This window comes from Merops nubicus, unplaced genomic scaffold (assembly GCF_000691845.1).
Source record: "Merops nubicus isolate BGI_N331 unplaced genomic scaffold, ASM69184v1 scaffold95, whole genome shotgun sequence".
Taxonomy (NCBI): Eukaryota; Metazoa; Chordata; class Aves; order Coraciiformes; family Meropidae; genus Merops; species Merops nubicus.
This window is the reverse complement of record NW_008609976.1, coordinates 18,532-35,268: the sequence shown is the minus strand read 5'-3', so window position 1 is coordinate 35,268 and position 16,737 is coordinate 18,532. Positions and strand designations below refer to the sequence as shown.

At 40.4% G+C, this 16,737-nt stretch overlaps 1 protein-coding gene across 1 annotated transcript in view; it reads right to left on the bottom strand.

Moving 5' to 3' along the window:
- The window catches only part of ANK3 (ankyrin 3, node of Ranvier (ankyrin G)), a gene marked incomplete at its 5' end in the record, with an annotated part of 68,315 nt that overhangs the window by 33,647 nt on the left and 17,931 nt on the right, over positions 1–16,737 (bottom strand). Inside the window, 8 exons of the mRNA XM_008940720.1 lie at positions 1,528–1,554; positions 2,050–2,172; positions 2,942–3,067; positions 3,686–3,914; positions 5,467–5,563; positions 6,479–6,686; positions 8,112–8,323; positions 14,721–14,875. Of these exons, the coding sequence (XP_008938968.1) occupies positions 1,528–1,554; positions 2,050–2,172; positions 2,942–3,067; positions 3,686–3,914; positions 5,467–5,563; positions 6,479–6,686; positions 8,112–8,323; positions 14,721–14,875 (1,177 nt within the window). The remainder of the gene's footprint in view (positions 1–1,527; positions 1,555–2,049; positions 2,173–2,941; positions 3,068–3,685; positions 3,915–5,466; positions 5,564–6,478; positions 6,687–8,111; positions 8,324–14,720; positions 14,876–16,737) is intronic.

Sequence of the window (16,737 nt, the reverse complement as noted above, 5' to 3'; positions counted from 1 at the left end):
TGTGGAGCAGGGAGCATGGCTACTGAAGGGGGTAGAAACCTGCAGTGAATGGCTGCCCTTTTGGAGCAAGCAGGGTTGGTATTGCAACCCGAAGAGATTACCCCACGGGATCATCCCTGCTCACAACATCTCTGCTTATCAAGTAGAAGAGCTTAGATAGATGTAGCTCATGATCCTGCCTTGAAGCATCTCAATACTCTATTACCTCATTATCATTTAATAAACTGCTTCACACTACTAGAAATTACATTGATATTGTTCATTCTCTGTAAAATAAACCACCTTTGGCTAGAAACAGGAGATTGACATGGAAGACTACAGATACAGATACAAACACAAAACATTCATAAGAGTACAACTTAGACCAATCAAATATTTCTCCCCGCATTAGTTTTTCCTGAAAGCACATAAACCACAATGTACACTGGCTTTAAAGTGAATACATTAAGGACAAAAAAGGCATGGGAGGGGATTTTTTTTAATAGGCACAAAATGCAAAGATGCAGATTAGAAAGCAAATTGCTCTTGTTAACTAATAAATTGCATTGTAAGTCGCTGTATTCAGTGGCGTAGCTGCTAGTGTGATGTTGTAAATACTAAAAATCCTTCAGAGATCAGCTCACCTGATTATGTGGCTAAAAATACAGTTTGTTTAGAAAGGAAACTATTGTTATAGCTATATAATAGCTCACTGGGAGCAAATCCTGTGGAGGCAAACTGATGTGGTTGCTGTTATTTTTTTAACGTGTAAGGACTGTTTTGGCTTTTGTGTTTTGTTTTGTTTTGTTTTTAACTATTGCTATTGTTTTAATCAGCAGGTGACTACTGCTATTTATTTGCCACCAGGAAGAGAAGAAAACTTGCTGCAATGTATATGGGATACATCTATGTAGTTTTACAAGGTGATCTCATTTATTATCACCTCTAATGAGTAAAACCTTCTCATTTCCTGACACTCTAATGCTGCACTTTCCAGCAAACAGTGCATTTTTAAGCTGTAAAGATCTGAGGTTTATTTGAAAATACATTTGTACACATATAAAGAAATTGTTTTGGGTTATTTTAAATTTTCAGAAGAATCCCATTTATTTTCAGGAGTAAAACATTATAGGGCACTATTGTGACCTCAGCAATCCTTCTTTCCTTCTCAGAAGTACAAGTTACCAAAGCATTAGTGGTACACCTCCAAGAGGTAGAATCATGTCCACTAAACTCTTCTTGATTTCACCAAAAATCAACTTGTTTAGAATTTTATAGTTATATCCTTTCTCAGAAGAAAGCGAGTTAAATTTTAGTTTGCTATTATTCAATTTTTGGTTTGATTTTATAACCTATAATCACATTTTTTCCACATTTGTGCACTCCTACTGTTTTGCAACAGATTATCAAATACTGAGTATATGATTATTCTGTAAGTATCATTTCAATGCCATAGGTTAAAATAGTTGTTTGGGGTTTTTATATAACATATTACTTTTCTTCACTAAATCTGAAGGAAATAAAAACAGAAGACAGTGTTTGTATTACCTCATCATCTTGATCTGACTCTGTTTCCTTTTGGTCCCAAGATGCATTGCAGAGACAAGGAATATTATAATGGACAGCAGGGAAAAGAATATCAGGATATGAAAAGGACCGAGTTGGGAGCACAAAATGCAAGCTGATTTATAAGGCAAAGCAAATCCAAAATGTCAACACAAAAGAAAGAAAAAAAAAAAATCTTACATCCAATGCAAATCAACACGTGACATTACTGAAAGCATAAACCTATGACTTGCAGGCTGAAGCATGAGCTGTAAACAGAATCATAAAAATTATAGGAACTTGACACCACAGTAACAAGAGACTTTAAAAGCGTTCTACGAACAGGAAACCAATAAAACATAAATTCAAAAAGCCTTTATCATGTTCCAAAGCATTCTCATTACTGGCATTTCACAGGGTCTCTTTATCAGTAGCAGGAAAACATAAAAAAGACAAAAAACTAAAGGAGCAAAATTAAAACCAAACCAACCCTAAGGAAATGTTTACTTTTCCTAAAAAAAATACCTTTTTGTGTGCTGGTAAGGTGATATTCAAGTTGCAAACAGCTGTTTGTGGCAGTCCTTTTGTAGTCTTTGGTTCTTTCAAAAACGATAACCGACCACAAGGTTCCTGGCTGGTGTCTCTTACCTAGAAAGGAAATTTTAGTACAGGCTAGCAATATGTAGTACTTCAGTTGCCTAAAGGAGGTCTCTGGAGGGTTTCTCAGAGTCTCTTTCCACAAGAAGCTATCTAATGGTACAGACTAATATTGTTACTGTGCTGGAGCTCAGCCTGAGGTGCTAAAGGAGAAAAGGTGTTACAATGAAAGAGTCAGATCAACCTGAAGCTCTCTGCTGCTAAATCCATTCAAGACAAGATGTTGAATGAGTCCAACCAGACAGTTTTACTAGCATATTACTGAGAGACATTTTCTGCTACCCTTCTTCTTTTTTTTTCCTTTTTTTTTTCTGCCATGATTTGCACTTGCACTTAGCAAAATGCTTAAAAACCTTCACACAGAAGCTATGATAAGGCTAAGGCAAGTGAGTGTCCATCTGTGGTAATTTAGAGTAGCCTGTGCAGACTTTGTGGAGGCTGTTCTGCTGTACAGTATGCTATTGAATGCATGTCCTTTAGTTCCTGGGAAATAGTGACCTGCAAGCAATATTCTGGAGGTCTAACTTGAGATATGGTTTTAATAAAAAACTGTGAATCCATATAATCAGTATCCTGATCCCAGTTTTTTTTTGTAGTAGCTCTTTTGCAGCTTCACAGAAAGCACCAGCTCCATGTTATTCACAAATTAAACAATGGTACATAAATCCTCAGGGTAAGTTAGTCCTATCAGGCTGAAAAAGTGTTATCACCAGTGGGGGGGGGTAAATCACCAGAATTATTAGGCTTGTGTTGCTTTTACCTTGATAGAGAATGGCAGTCTATTTTCTTTGAAAGCATAAAAATTAAAAACAAGCTGCTGTCCTCCTTTAGTCAAAGGGGCCAGATTTCCATAGCAATCAACGTAAATGGGTTTTCCTTCCAGAACCTATCAAAGTAATAAACAAAAGTAAAAAGTCAATAAAACCTTCTTTCATAGTAGATCCATGCACATAATCAGATATTGTGATTTCCCCCGTCATAGCTCCTGAGTTCAGCATAAATACTCACTCAAATTAAATTCAACAGCAAATCAGAAGATCCTTGTGCATTATGGCAAGGTATTATGAGTGCAGGCAGCTTGGGAAATCGTGAGCCATGTGAGTGGCTTTTGTGGAGTAACATGGCACAGATTTCCTTCAAGAAGCAGTGAGTTGATGATGACATGTTCATCACTAACCAGCCCTACTCATGACTGTGTGTCTGTGGGGCCAACGGGAAGGAATTCCAGGCCAGATGACCGTGAAGCCCAACCAGGGCTACTCAACAGCAAAGCATACAAAACCCACTGCAGACCAGCCTGGGGCAGCCACCTGGAGACAGGTCCTCGTGTTCCCCCTGCCTTATCCTTTCTTGGCCTCCTTTCAAGAAATTGTTTGACACAGCCTTGCTGTGCTGTGAACCTTTATTTAACTGGGCTTATAGTGGCTTTTGCAGGACCTGTTGCCACTTGGAAAATATATTGTCCCTTTACAAGGATGAAGCCAGTTCTGCATAAGAAACATACCTCAATGTCTTTGCTTCTTGCAACTTCTTCAAAGTTCTCTTGTTGCTCCAAAGTTTTGTCCACTTTGTCATCAGTCATGCAGAAGCAACGCAAATTGGATTCCACAGCATCATTCATTTTGGCAAATATCACAAACTTTGCCATGTAGGGAACACATATTAATTCTCTGTAAAGCTGTGTTGCCAGCCCAACAGTCTCTAGCACTTGATGGCAGTCTGCGAGCCAAAATCTGAGTGGGAAAAAGCAAATCATTCAGTCAGCTTTTCATTATGCTGTGGGAACCTCGGCTGGTCCGAGGGATCACATGCAAGCAGATAACTGTGTATCTCTGAAGAGGCTGGGAACTGCTGAGAGCAGTGGAGTAAACAAGATAAGGAACTGCCAGAAGCAACTGCCAGACCGACAGAAGGAACACATAAAGGAAGCTTCTTGAAGTGACAGCAGAGAAAAGTTGTCCAATCATGAACTGTTGATCCTTGACTAAACCAATCATATATAGACATACATGTTTAAGAAAAGGTATAAAAAGGCTTGTTAGAACAATAAAAGTGCCTTCTGGCTCACAACCTGCTGTGTTGTCTCTGTCTCAACAACAACATTATGCTCAAATATTGCTTAAGCTTTTAAAGAGAAACAAGGTCCTGTGATCCTTTGCCATTTTACATGCATGCTCTCCTTGCAGACTTCCCAAAACTGTCATTTTCCTTCTAATTTAAATTGGGCTTTAACCATCTGAAAATGGGAATACCTGGCAATAAAACGTTGATATATTTATTCAACCCCTCTCACACTGATATTTCATAAAACTTTCTATTTTAAGCCTCTTTTGAAGCCAAAGCAAGGAAATTGTATTTCTTGTGACCACACATCATATTGTATATTGTAATGTGTTGATGCTTCTCTGTATCTTTGATTTCCTGAAACAACCTCCTTTATAACACATAGGCACAGCAAAATCACATGTCCCATATAAGCTGAAACCAAATATGCCCACGGTGAAGTTTCCCAAACAGGTGGATGTTATACTCTTATTTTCTCATCATACGATTAAAGGTTTGCTGACAATTTTGAAACAAGTTATAAATATTTTAATATAAAGTTTTGTATGAGTCTTTTCCACAGTATTTCAGGTCTGATCTATTTGGTTCTTACAGCAATTCTCTTTCTTTGCAAAGGTTTTTGTAGGTGCAGATGTTACATACTGAGTGTTAAATGCTTTACCTGGCATACCAGGGATTTTCTCCACTAGGATGCATGATTTTTACCAATCCTTTTGAATGTCTCCCATCAGCATCTAAGTCCACTAGGTCCATCAGAATTAATTTCAAACTATGATTTTTTTTGGCAAATGATATTTTTGTGAGAGTAATTTCATGTAATTTTCAACTAAAAAGCCTGCAACCAGAAACTTTTAAATTTTTAAACACATACTTTGTCATGAATCCCCTGGGTTTTTTTACTGAATGAGCATTTTAAGCTTTCTTTTCTGTTGCTGTTTGCAGAAAAGCAAGCCCCTGTGTGGCACCACAGCCTTCAGTAAAACACCTTGTGTGATTGCCAGGAGACATCACTGCAGCAGAAAAGGCCAGGACAAAGTTTTGTGTGCAGCTCTGAATGTGTAGGATGCTGAGACATAGCAACAAAGAAGCATCTGGTCCAGTACTGCTTCATCAGTCTTGCAAAAGCCTTACAAAAAGCCAAAAACTAAACCCACAATTATGCACTTTGTTAATCAAGGATAATGACTCCCTGGGTGCATTTGGCAAGCTCTGTTACCATACCTGGCTGAAACGTTGGTTGTGAATGAGACACAGTCATTTGAAAATGTCAGGGGAGTGGTGCCTGTGATGTCCTCCCACTGTGCAGGTGAAGTACCTCCTGTGTAAATATAAACCACAGAGAGTTTCTTTCAAACACTAAGCATAAACGGACTACATAAGAATATGTACCTCCTGTGTAAATATAAACCACAGTGAGTTTCTTTCAAACACTAAGCATACACAGACTACATAATACCTTATTTTGCTTCACATGTAAAAAGAGGACCTAGACAATAATGTTGTCCAACAGCTGAGACACACAGTATAGAATCAGAGATTGTCAGGGTTGGAAGGGACCTTACAGAATACCTAGTTCCAACCCCCTGCTATGGGCAGGGACACCTCCCACTAGACCAAGCTGCTCAAAGCCCCATCCAGCCTGGCCATGAACACTTCCATGGATGGGGCACTCACAGCTTCTCTGGGCAAACTGTTCCTGTGCTTTACTGCTTCTACTTCATGGACTCCTATCTCTTGCAATGAAGATCTTTTGGACAAAACACATGACTGGCATGGGCAGCCAGCAGCATCCTGCTCTGGATCCTTCATTACATCAGAAGTTACACAGCAGAAAACAATGCTGGTGTAAGCAGAACACATACCTACAAGTCAATAGCAAACCTACCCTGATATCAGCTAGGACAGAATTATTTCTGCCAACTACTTTTACTGACAACCATGTTAAATACTCAAGATTGAACTTCTTCATAATGGCTAAACATAAAATAGCATTTAGTATCTGTTATCAGAGTACTTCTACAATGGCATGAGACCAGATTCAAAGCCCAGGGAATCAGTGGGAGCCTTTCAGTTCACCTCAGCTGGCTTTGCTCAGGAGAACCAATCTGAACCCTACTGGCCCAAGCACACCGATGTTCTCTTACTGAGAAAGTATGAAGGGTACAGTTATGAGAGTGAATGCAGAGACATTGCTGTCACAGAAATCTTCACAAAAAGCATGATCTTCTCTAACCTGTGATGCTACATAGAAGTCGAAGGCTGGGCGTCGTGTCTCCTTTATACCCATTGGTCACACCTTCTCCTGATGGAGGTGGCACAGGGATTGTCATGGTTATTGGCTTATGGAATTTTCTTCTTCTTGGCTCCACAGTGACAATGGGACTGAAAGTTGCTTTGTTTCCAAGGATTTTTTTTACAATCTCCTCTGGAACTGGTTGAGCCTGTCAACACAGGGAAAGTGGTTCGACTGGAGCTACAAATCAGTTATAGACAAGCAGCACTGTTTTCAAAAAGGTAATTAAATTTGCCTTTTATCTTCTGTAGAATTGTATTTCTTTTTTTTTCCCCACTCAGCCTTCTCCTATAGGTCTCGAGGGTGATTATTAATACAATTCATGCTTAGCATTTTTCTCAACAACCCTCTTATAATTTCCTAATAGCTAACTTGTAGAGTAAAACTAAAAATCTCAGAAGCGTGCCTGCAGTATTTGCTGAGAGTTTTTCAGGGCATGCTTGGTTTTGTTTTTAATTCACAGTGAGGAGTGATATTTAATAAATAATAAGGAGAAATGTTATAGAATTTGTGTAGTTTTGGTCACATGAAACTAACTCTAAAGTGACAGACGTCTTATGGGAAATGGGGTTTTGCATCCTCTCACCTTTTTTTTTTTAAAAAAAACCCTTCAAGTCTGTTTCAATCTGGCTGACCTGTGACTTTCTCCATTATTTGAACTGCACAATGTGTTGATACGTATAGAATATATGGCTACACTGCAATTTCAGCAGTCACAACACTGCATATGAAGACATTGTGCTTCCTTCATACCAGAGAGCTCTGGAAAGGCAGCTGTATAACCTACTAGCAGTTTCCATTTTCTCAAAATTAATCATCATTAGATTTGAAATATCATTAAAAGAAATGTTCAAGTGTCAGTTCCAAGCACTGGTATCCAAATCAGCATCCCTATTTCATGAACCTATCAGACTTGTCAAATTATTAAGTAATTTTAAGTGATAATGAACAGAAAACAAAGAAAAAGCTCCCTCCTACAGAGTATTTCTCCACTTTCTTTAAGCTATTTACTCTTCCCAGATTCCACCCATCTCTAGAAACACGAATGGTGAATGGCCTAAGCTATGACAGGTGTACATGGGAGGTCTTTGACCCTGTAACAGCTGGCAAAAAGCTGCATGAAATCCTTACCAAATATATCCCTACAGCAAAAGGCAGCCCAGTGACACCAATCACAAACTGCCACTTTGCCACGGGAGACTGGGACTGCACAGGGGCTGTGCAGCTCAGGGCTGCTGGCAGCCATGGCCAACAGGAGGGTGGCAGACAGCACCACCGAGGCTGTGGTGGCTCCAGGTCTTTGCTTTTCTCTCCATTCTTCAGGCTCTAAGCAATACTCAACCGTGATGATAAAAGGGGAGCTGGGCTTTTGCCACAGAGAGGACGACTGCACCAGTGGCACTGGAGGGGGCACTGAGAGGCAGAGACGTGCCAGTCCAGTCTCAGCTGTGAACACTACCCACCTTGCAGCGCGCTGCTAAGAAGCATCAGGCTCCTTCGCTGCAAGCCTCACTCATTAAGACTAACGATGCGCTTGTAGGCGCTGGGGATATGAACACAAGGGCACCTTTACCTGGAGCCCCACACGGATTCTTTTGGTTAGAGCACCCTCAGGGAAGGAGGCCTGGACGCGTGGCACCGTCGTGCTGCTCAGCACCCCGCCCTCTGGGCCGATCTGGTTACTCTCCTGCTTGATCCGTGAGACCACTGCGAAGTACTGAGGGAAATCCTTCGTGACGATCCTGCAGATACGCTTCTTCTCCAGCTCCTCAGCACTGTCCAGCTCTGGTGGTACAAGACAGTTAAAACATTCAAACATTACCTGCTCAGGTTCATAACAGACACATCTGTGAATGTGAGGTTTCGAATATGCCTTAAAATCCCTGAGGAGGTGTTTGTTGGGGCTTTTTTGTGTGGTTTTTTTGTTTGTTTGGTTTGGTTTTTAATGTTTCTTTGGTCTGTTTTTGGTTTTGTTTCAACTCCAACATGCAGACAACCTCAGGAAATCACAGGCAGTTCATGAACTATCTCACCTCACACCAAGTGAGGTGCTATCTAGAGTTTGCCCAGCTAAGGCAGTTGAGAAAGTTGTCTCCCAGGCTGGCATCCATGTGATCCTGACCAGACACTGAGCTCTCCAGTAAACCATGGATGTGACAGCACTCTCTGCCAGCACTACCAATGAAATCATAGCAAGGATCTCTTCCCATATCAGGCTTTCAGCTGTTCAGGTATCTGCCCCAAAACAACTGCATTGTGCGCCACAGCTCCTAAAAAAACTTAGTGTATCCTCAGAGACAACTGGAATAGGAACAGGTCATCAACAAGTAGTGCCCTTGGCCACATTCCCAGCTCACAGGGTTGCCAGGGCTCAGAGAAGTGCATGGAGTATCTACTCATATTAACTAATCCATTAGCTAGATGGCATAGACATTTATGCACTGAGGAAAATCCTGTGGTATGTCAGAAGTACAATTAATTATGTAACCATATGTGTGTGTGTGTGTATTTATTCACTCATGAGATCCCTGTGATACCAGCTATTCACAAACTGAGATAATGACACAACTGTCATGCATTTCTCCTGTAATTTCCTGCACTTGGCCTTTTTAGCTATTGTAATGGGGTTTCAGTCCAGCACTCCACAAGTTTCTGCTCTTATTTTTCTTCTTAAAAGGGCACCACATTCCTAAAGAAGAAAGCTTGTTCCTCGAAGGATGACTTTTCTATTAGACACAGCAAGAGAGAAGAGTAGGACCAGAAAAGGTACCAAGACAAAAGATACTTGTAAAATTCTTCATGTGACTGAGATATTTTCCTCCTCTGAACATGTAACCTCAATTACAGCTCCAAGAGAATTAGAATATAAATTGGGCAAAATGTCAGTTTTCCATTTTAAAGCTTTCTGCAGGTAATTTGGATTAATTGCAGTGTTGCTGTGGATCATCTGTACCTACCAGAAGCAGATAATTTCTTATAATGTGAGCTTCCATTTACTTTGACTTAGAGATTGATATCTGAAGCCCTCTAATGAATTGAGTATTCTGCCTGCAGCCTCTGGAGGCAATGGCTTGTGCCTGAGACAAACTGGATTCTTAAACTCCCAGGCAGGTATAATCTTGACTGGTAAATCCTATGCATTCTCCTGCTTGTTGCTAGAGACTAAACCCACTGTGAAATGCTCACAGAGATGAAGGATAATTAAAAGTAAAGTCTCCTGAAGTAGAAAAATTAGTGTTTTGTATAAGAATATTTCAAAATCCTTTGAGCCTGGTAGGAGCTCTCCTTCAGAAGAGGAAGAAGAGGTAAAGATTGGAGTGGCAGAACAACAGTCAGGCATGGAGAGGAGTTGGACTATACATAGCAAGGTTATGTTTGGATAATACGCATCCAAGCTTCTATATGAAGTTGCCCTCTAACAGAAAAATAAAAAAAAAGATGATAAGCAATTAAACCACCTCTCTGACTGCCCTGAGAAATGCAACATTAGCATGACAGAATTAATGAAACAGGGAAAACTGGTCCTGGGAGAGGTCACATTTCCCAAACACACCTCACCTCATGTGTCTTACAGATAGAGCTGCCATAACTATTTTCCTCAGTTGCTGACACTTCATTCCTCTGCACTGTTTCAATTAAAGACCTCAAAGGATTTTTTTGGTTGGTTGGTTAGGTTTTGTGGGGGGGATTTTTTAACCACAGAGAATTATGCTGTGCACCTTCTCTTACAGAAAGGGATGGCACAGCAGAGAGAGCTAAAGCAGCAAGGTTAGTTAGTGGCCAAATTGAGAAGAGTCTCTCGATGTCACTGTCTCCCAGGTTTGTGCTAAAAGCCCAAAGAGCATCTATGGTCATTAAGTTTTACTAAGTCAAAAGAAAGGTATTGTGACTATTCTGTGCATATATGTCTTCCCCTGCCCCCCGAATGTGTGGTACCCTTACCCTAAGGTGGCTGGTGGGAGCAATGGAGGAGAAAGGAGATGGAGAGAAGGAAAAGAGGGGTGAAAGGTAGATCACTCCTCCCCACTCTCTAGCCCATGCTACCACATGAACATTACATTAAGGTTCCTGAACAGAAGTAATGCAGAGCAAGTATCTTCTATCTGGAGATGGAATGAGAGAAGTCACAGAACACCTGGCTATTTCACAAGCTTCAAGGTGTCTTTGTATGATCTGGTATCCGATTTCCCTTACCAAGGCCTTAAAAGAGTTTTGCTAGCACTGAAAAAGCAAATCTCACCAGTACTTAGCAGACTGGACAGTGCTCTGGGTTTTGCAGCCCTCCTGCAGCAGCGCTGACTTTGTCACTGCACAGACTGAAAGGTGGGAAGAGCACAGGATGCCAGTTTCCCCCATACAGATATGCACGAAATGTGGGGCAACAGGGAAGCAGCACTCACATTGAGTAAAGTACAGGAGATGGATGGAGGCAGAAAGAACACAGGGGAAGGGACAAGGAGAAGCTGAGGGCAGTGAGGCTTGTCTTAAAAATGCTGGTACCTAGACACACCCTTCCAGCTTCAGCATTTCCCATACAAAACTAGATGCTCCTAGGGCCACGAGGAGGTCTCGTCCTCAAATGAGGCAATGTCCTTTATGTGCTCTTTTTTCTATTTTTTCACAGTCTCTTATCTTTCCATTCACAACATGAAATATAACAGCAATAGGTTTAAAAACTTCTTGCAAATGTGGCAAAATCACTGCAGAGTGATTTATGATGGTTTTTTAAACTTCAAGCATAGACAAGGTCACATTGTAGTTTGCTCTGTAGATTCAAAGTAGGAGTTCTGTAAAAACTCCTGCATCCCATCTCAAACCACACTACTGTGCAGCTGCAAGCCTATTGTAGCTACAAATATTTGCATTTCTTGGCTCACTCACTAGTTTGCAAACGCCTGTCAAAAGATTAGCTGTCCCAGTGGGTGCAGTTATGTCTGCAATTTGTCTGCAGGTACCTGTGAATGGTGCAGGAATGTAAAAAGCAAACAAAAATTCAATCTAAAAGAAGCCTGGCTGAAAAACATAACCTATTTACCAATTACAAAACAGAGAACTTCTTTCCTCCCTTCTCCCCCCCAAAAAAAAAAATAAATTTACTTGATTCCAGTTTAGATAAATGTAATATGGCTGAGAGCTGTGAACTGCTACTGTTGTGTTTAGAACCAAATTTCTTCTCTTCCTAAAGATGCCAAATTTCCTGTATTCCCTCAGCCCTATATTTGCCTAAGTAGGGCATCATCTTTAGAATAAAACCTATTTAAGCAGAAACCTGACAGCACCAAAGAACTGACTCTTTACATTAATATTCATTGTTCTTTCATGATAATAAAAGCAAATTTCTGGTACTGTTTAATCCTGCATTCGGTGCCCTGAAGTGCTGCCTCCTGTTTTGGATTATTTGAGTCTGACACCAGGTTTTCCAGCAGATGGTGCTGCTTCCAGTGAAGAACAGGCAGGTTTTCAGCAGTCCCCAAGGACGATGAGAAGCGAAGATGTCCTCGCTCTCATCCCCACTAGCTAAGTGGAAGAGCAAATCAGGAAAAGCAGATCAGAGGAGCAAACTGCATCTTTAAAAATTCAGCATATTAAGAAGCTGTGAGTAAAAGCCTGATAGTCCTCCTTCACTACACAGATGGAAAAGAACTCATGATTCACAACAGGTCTAGCACAAAATGAACCAGTTGCTTTTAACAGTAAAAGGGGCACTCCTGTGGCAAATTAGGGCATTTAGAGATGGCTGTGCAGATGAATTTCCTTGCAAAGACACACTAAACTTCTAGAAATGACTATGTGGCTGCTTTTTGTTTCAATTAGAATGCTTCTGCCTCCAGTGTTCATACCTGGAATAAAGCTTCTTGCAAAGTTATAGCTCTTGAAATGCAAGATACTTCTTCAGAGCCAAGTCTAATTGAGGCATTTTGTAAGAAACCAGCCTGCTCTTAATATGTCATTTTATTTAATTGCTTGGACCTTTTACATAGAAAAGGTCTTTTCTTTTACACAGAAAAGGTGTCATTTAACTGTAGCAGAATTTTGTCAAGATCCTTATACTATTCCAATGCAGGGTTGTGGGCTTCTGTGGTTAATTTTTTTTTTTTCCTAACTAGAGAAGTACTAAGTTTAAATGAACTGAACAAATAATCAACACATTTCTCTGGGTGTGTCTGCAGTGTTTTTTTTCTCTTTTCTCTCTCATAAATGACTGCCTGGATTGGTAAAAGGCATTTCTGTGGTTTGGCTTTTAAGGTGCCAAATATTTTCACTCTAAAGGAATAGTCCAGTGTCCATTATACTTTCTGATGTTTCTCTGGTTGGACGTATACCTGCTAACCTCAAACAGCAGTTCCCCAGAAGTGAAGAGCCACCTGAAACATCCAACAGATCAGAAAGTTGTACTTTGACTCCAAATTGTGAAGCTTATTATTTTAGGCTTTAAGTACTGATGGCTTCATGCCCACCTCTCTCAAAGTGTTTTTATTTATCTTGCTCTCTTCTCTGTAAAATGTGGATTTATCCATATGGCACCTCTGGAGTGCTCTTTCATAAGTGATGCAAGTTGGAGCACTTTATAACAGTGTTTTTGTGCCCAGATTTCCTGTCCCAAAATTGAACTAAACTCAGCTTGGAAAGCACATGAAGCAACTAAGCAAGCTGCTAAACAGTTCTGACTACCTCACCCATAACAAGGGACCAATACTTTGCCCAAATGCCAAATCATTGCTTCCTATCTCATGCCAGTGCACAGAGAAGGAGGGGTGATGGTGAGATTTATCTTTCAGAAAGGCTGCAACTCCTGGCTTTGATCCTGAAGCAATTCTTCCCCCAGCAGCACTACCTTTGGCCATGCTAACTCTTCTGCGTGTTCTACTGCTTTTAGGTACCCTTCAGTCATCAGGTTTATTGTATTTTTCCAAACTCACTGACCCAACATTTGCAATGTTTCTGCCCTGTTGTCTGATTGGTTCTTTTAGGTTTATTTTGACATAAATAGCCACAAGGGATCATCATATGACAAGCAGATCTTCACTGTTGCTCTCTATTTTTGCAAGCTCATGTGCAGCTCAAGTACTCTGAAGTGAAAATACTACACAAGCCCATCCTTGCTGTTCCCATTCCCAGATGACCATGGGATCATTAAAAATGCTAAATCTTAGGCATAGAGGGAGCCCCCCACAACAGCACAACTCTCCTTTCCAGGTTCTTAAACCGTCTCTGTTGCTGAGACTGCTCCCTTTGAACCAGGAGAGGCCAGGATCACAGACAGAACCTGCTCAGGTACCTCCCATGGCTGCCATCCACAGCCTGATCATTTGCTTCAAATGCTTTTGCAGGTAATGAAAGAACTTCCCTGCAGTTTGTACTCCACCACACCGTGACTTTCTGTAGGAAGCTATCCAGAGAAAATCCTGTGGATCAATGCTGATAAAAGACTGAAGTCCAAACCACAAGTGATTTCATTCACACTCAGACACAAAGAGCTCAAGCAATGGTTTTTCAGCACAAGTACTGAAAAATACTTGCTAGGAAAAGAAAACCATGCCAAAGGATCACTGCAGCCCCAGCCTGGCTTTGCCCATGATGCGTCTGCAGCAGCCATCTGTCACAACATCTTCTGATAAATTGTGTACAGCTGAGTCCTCTCATCTTAAGGGACTCGCACATAAACAGCAATGTTCAAACAAAACAAGGGAGCCAGACTTCACAGATGGGCATCAGAAAGGCAGGTTGTGTATTTGTGGGAGACAACTTCTAACAAGAGCATTTCAAAGAAGAACGGTCTATGGGGTGAGGTCTGCATCTGTGGGAAAGTCTAATAGAACTGATATTTACACTTCATTGTTGGTTTGGAATGACCTTCACGTGGCCCTGCCTGAGCAGCAGAAACATGCTTACCTCCAGCTGGGATGTTATTCTCAACTTCATGCTGTAAAGCAACTGTGCAACTTTGCTTAAACTTGGCAAGACTTCAGACCAAAACGTACTACTCATTTCAGGATGTCTCCAGGACACTGCTGAACAATTCTGCTTTACGTTCTTTCCCTTAGTTTAATATGTAACACACACTGTATTCCCCAAAGTCAGATCATCCACTGCACTGTTTGGTTTTAGGTTGCTTTAGTCTGTCCATGTTAGCAAGCTCACACAAAGGTAAGGCTTGCTAAGGCTTTGAGAAAAATTTTACCTTCATCCATGCCATTGAGTATTTCAGTTAAATCTTCATGTTTGCTGTCGTATTGGTGCTCCTTCCATGTTTCACCATTTTCACTTCGAAGTACAATTAGTTCTCTCTCCTTTCCTCTCATTGATCCAAAATGTGGGATTTCCACTATGACAGGGCTAGAGAAAAAAGAATCGTGTTATTTTTAACCCTCTATTCTCTCACTGCCCTTAATTTCCTTAATTCCTACAGGTGTTAAGTCCTTAAGAAAACTACAGTCATTTTAGATAGTTAACACTGTTAGAGTAAAAATGTTTTTAAAATTGCCAAAGCTGCACAATCCTTTACCATTTAAATCTTAATTAATAGATAACTTTAAAATATTCATATATAGCTCATTTTTAAATGCAGATTTCCTGCAACAGCTGCCTGCATAAAAAATAGTGACAGCTTTTGCTAAGGAGAGATCTCCCTGCTCATTTATCCCAGGTGATCCAACCTGCCTCCAGCACATACAGCACCACTGACTTTTAAATGGCATTAGCACAGTCAAAATTTGGATTCAGCTCAAGGGATTTAAAATCAGTTCAGAAACAGCCCAGCTATCCAAACGCATGCAACAGCTATGGACTGCAGCAGGAACCACACATGCATGTAGGTTTTGAACTGCAAACTAAGTCCCAAACTTTTCAAAGCTCTCCCTGGCTCTCTTGCTGCAGGCCCCTGTGAAACACAAAAGGTTGTTTCTCATTAGCTTCACTTTCCAGTTTTTGTGCCCAAAATCACAGCTGCAGCTTCTGCACTGTAAACATCACTGGGGAACGTTTAGATCTTTTCAGAATGTATTTCTCTGACTTAAGCAACATCACAACCACATTTATATTAGTTACTGTCAAACGTATCGGGGGGAAGGAAAGGGAACGAGGAGGTGGTTAACAATACACCTATGTCACCAGACAGTGTACCTTCAACAGAGGACTGCAAGTGCACTACTGAACAGTTATTGTGAACCACCGACAGAAACCACCATTCACTTCATGTGTCATTCCTCAACAAAACAGACACTTTGGCCAAACACTTCACAGGCAAGAAATGCATTTTCAAGTATGCTCAGACAAACCGACTGAAATCACACAGTAAGTGAACAATTATGGATTATGCAGCTTTAAGACATTTAAATAGACAGTATCATTATTTTCCTACAGAGGTTGTAAAGGATTTCATTGCTTTGCAGTGACTTGGTTAGAAGTAGCATCAGCTGATGGGAGAAGGATGCAGCACTTCTATGGTGCTGTACGTTGGCAAGGTGTTGGGTGCATTAACCCATCAGGTACTCGAGCACAGAAATCACAACAGCCATCATGAGGAAAAACAAATGAGTTGGAAGCCCAGTTTTCACATTAAATACCAATGAGGAAGAGTTAGATAGTATTTTTTTTTCCCCATGTATCTTTTAGATGTTTTTAACAACACCCGGGCTATTACTCTCATCTCAAGTCCTTTAAAGAGAAATAGGAAGGTAGCTGCTGTCTCCCATTGTGCACAGCAAATAAATAGCAAAAATTCAAATACATTACTTAAGACATTTACTCATTAGTTCAAAAAGAGTACAAACTGAAAACTAACACTAGAGTACAATCTTTGCAGGCTAATATTTCAGATACTGTCTCTGTAAATATTTAGAAACCACACAATTTTGTGCATGACATTTAACAAGAATACTCAGTGAGAAGGTATTGAACAGGTCTGGAACACCAAACACTCACCAATATTTTGAAAACCTAATGCAATAAATTTCACAATATGGTTTGAAAACAACAAATTTATCAAACAAATCAAAAATATACAGAAACGTTCTTACATTTTTAGACTATACAGTGCAATTTCTTTGGATAGCATACGTAGCTTTATAAATTTATTTTAATAAGATGCCTCTTGCAGGTTGAAAAGATTAGTATTTCTCCAACCTTGCTGAAGCCATTCATGCAATGATGTTTCTTCTAAATAATCTTTCATAAATGATAGACTTTATGCAATCACG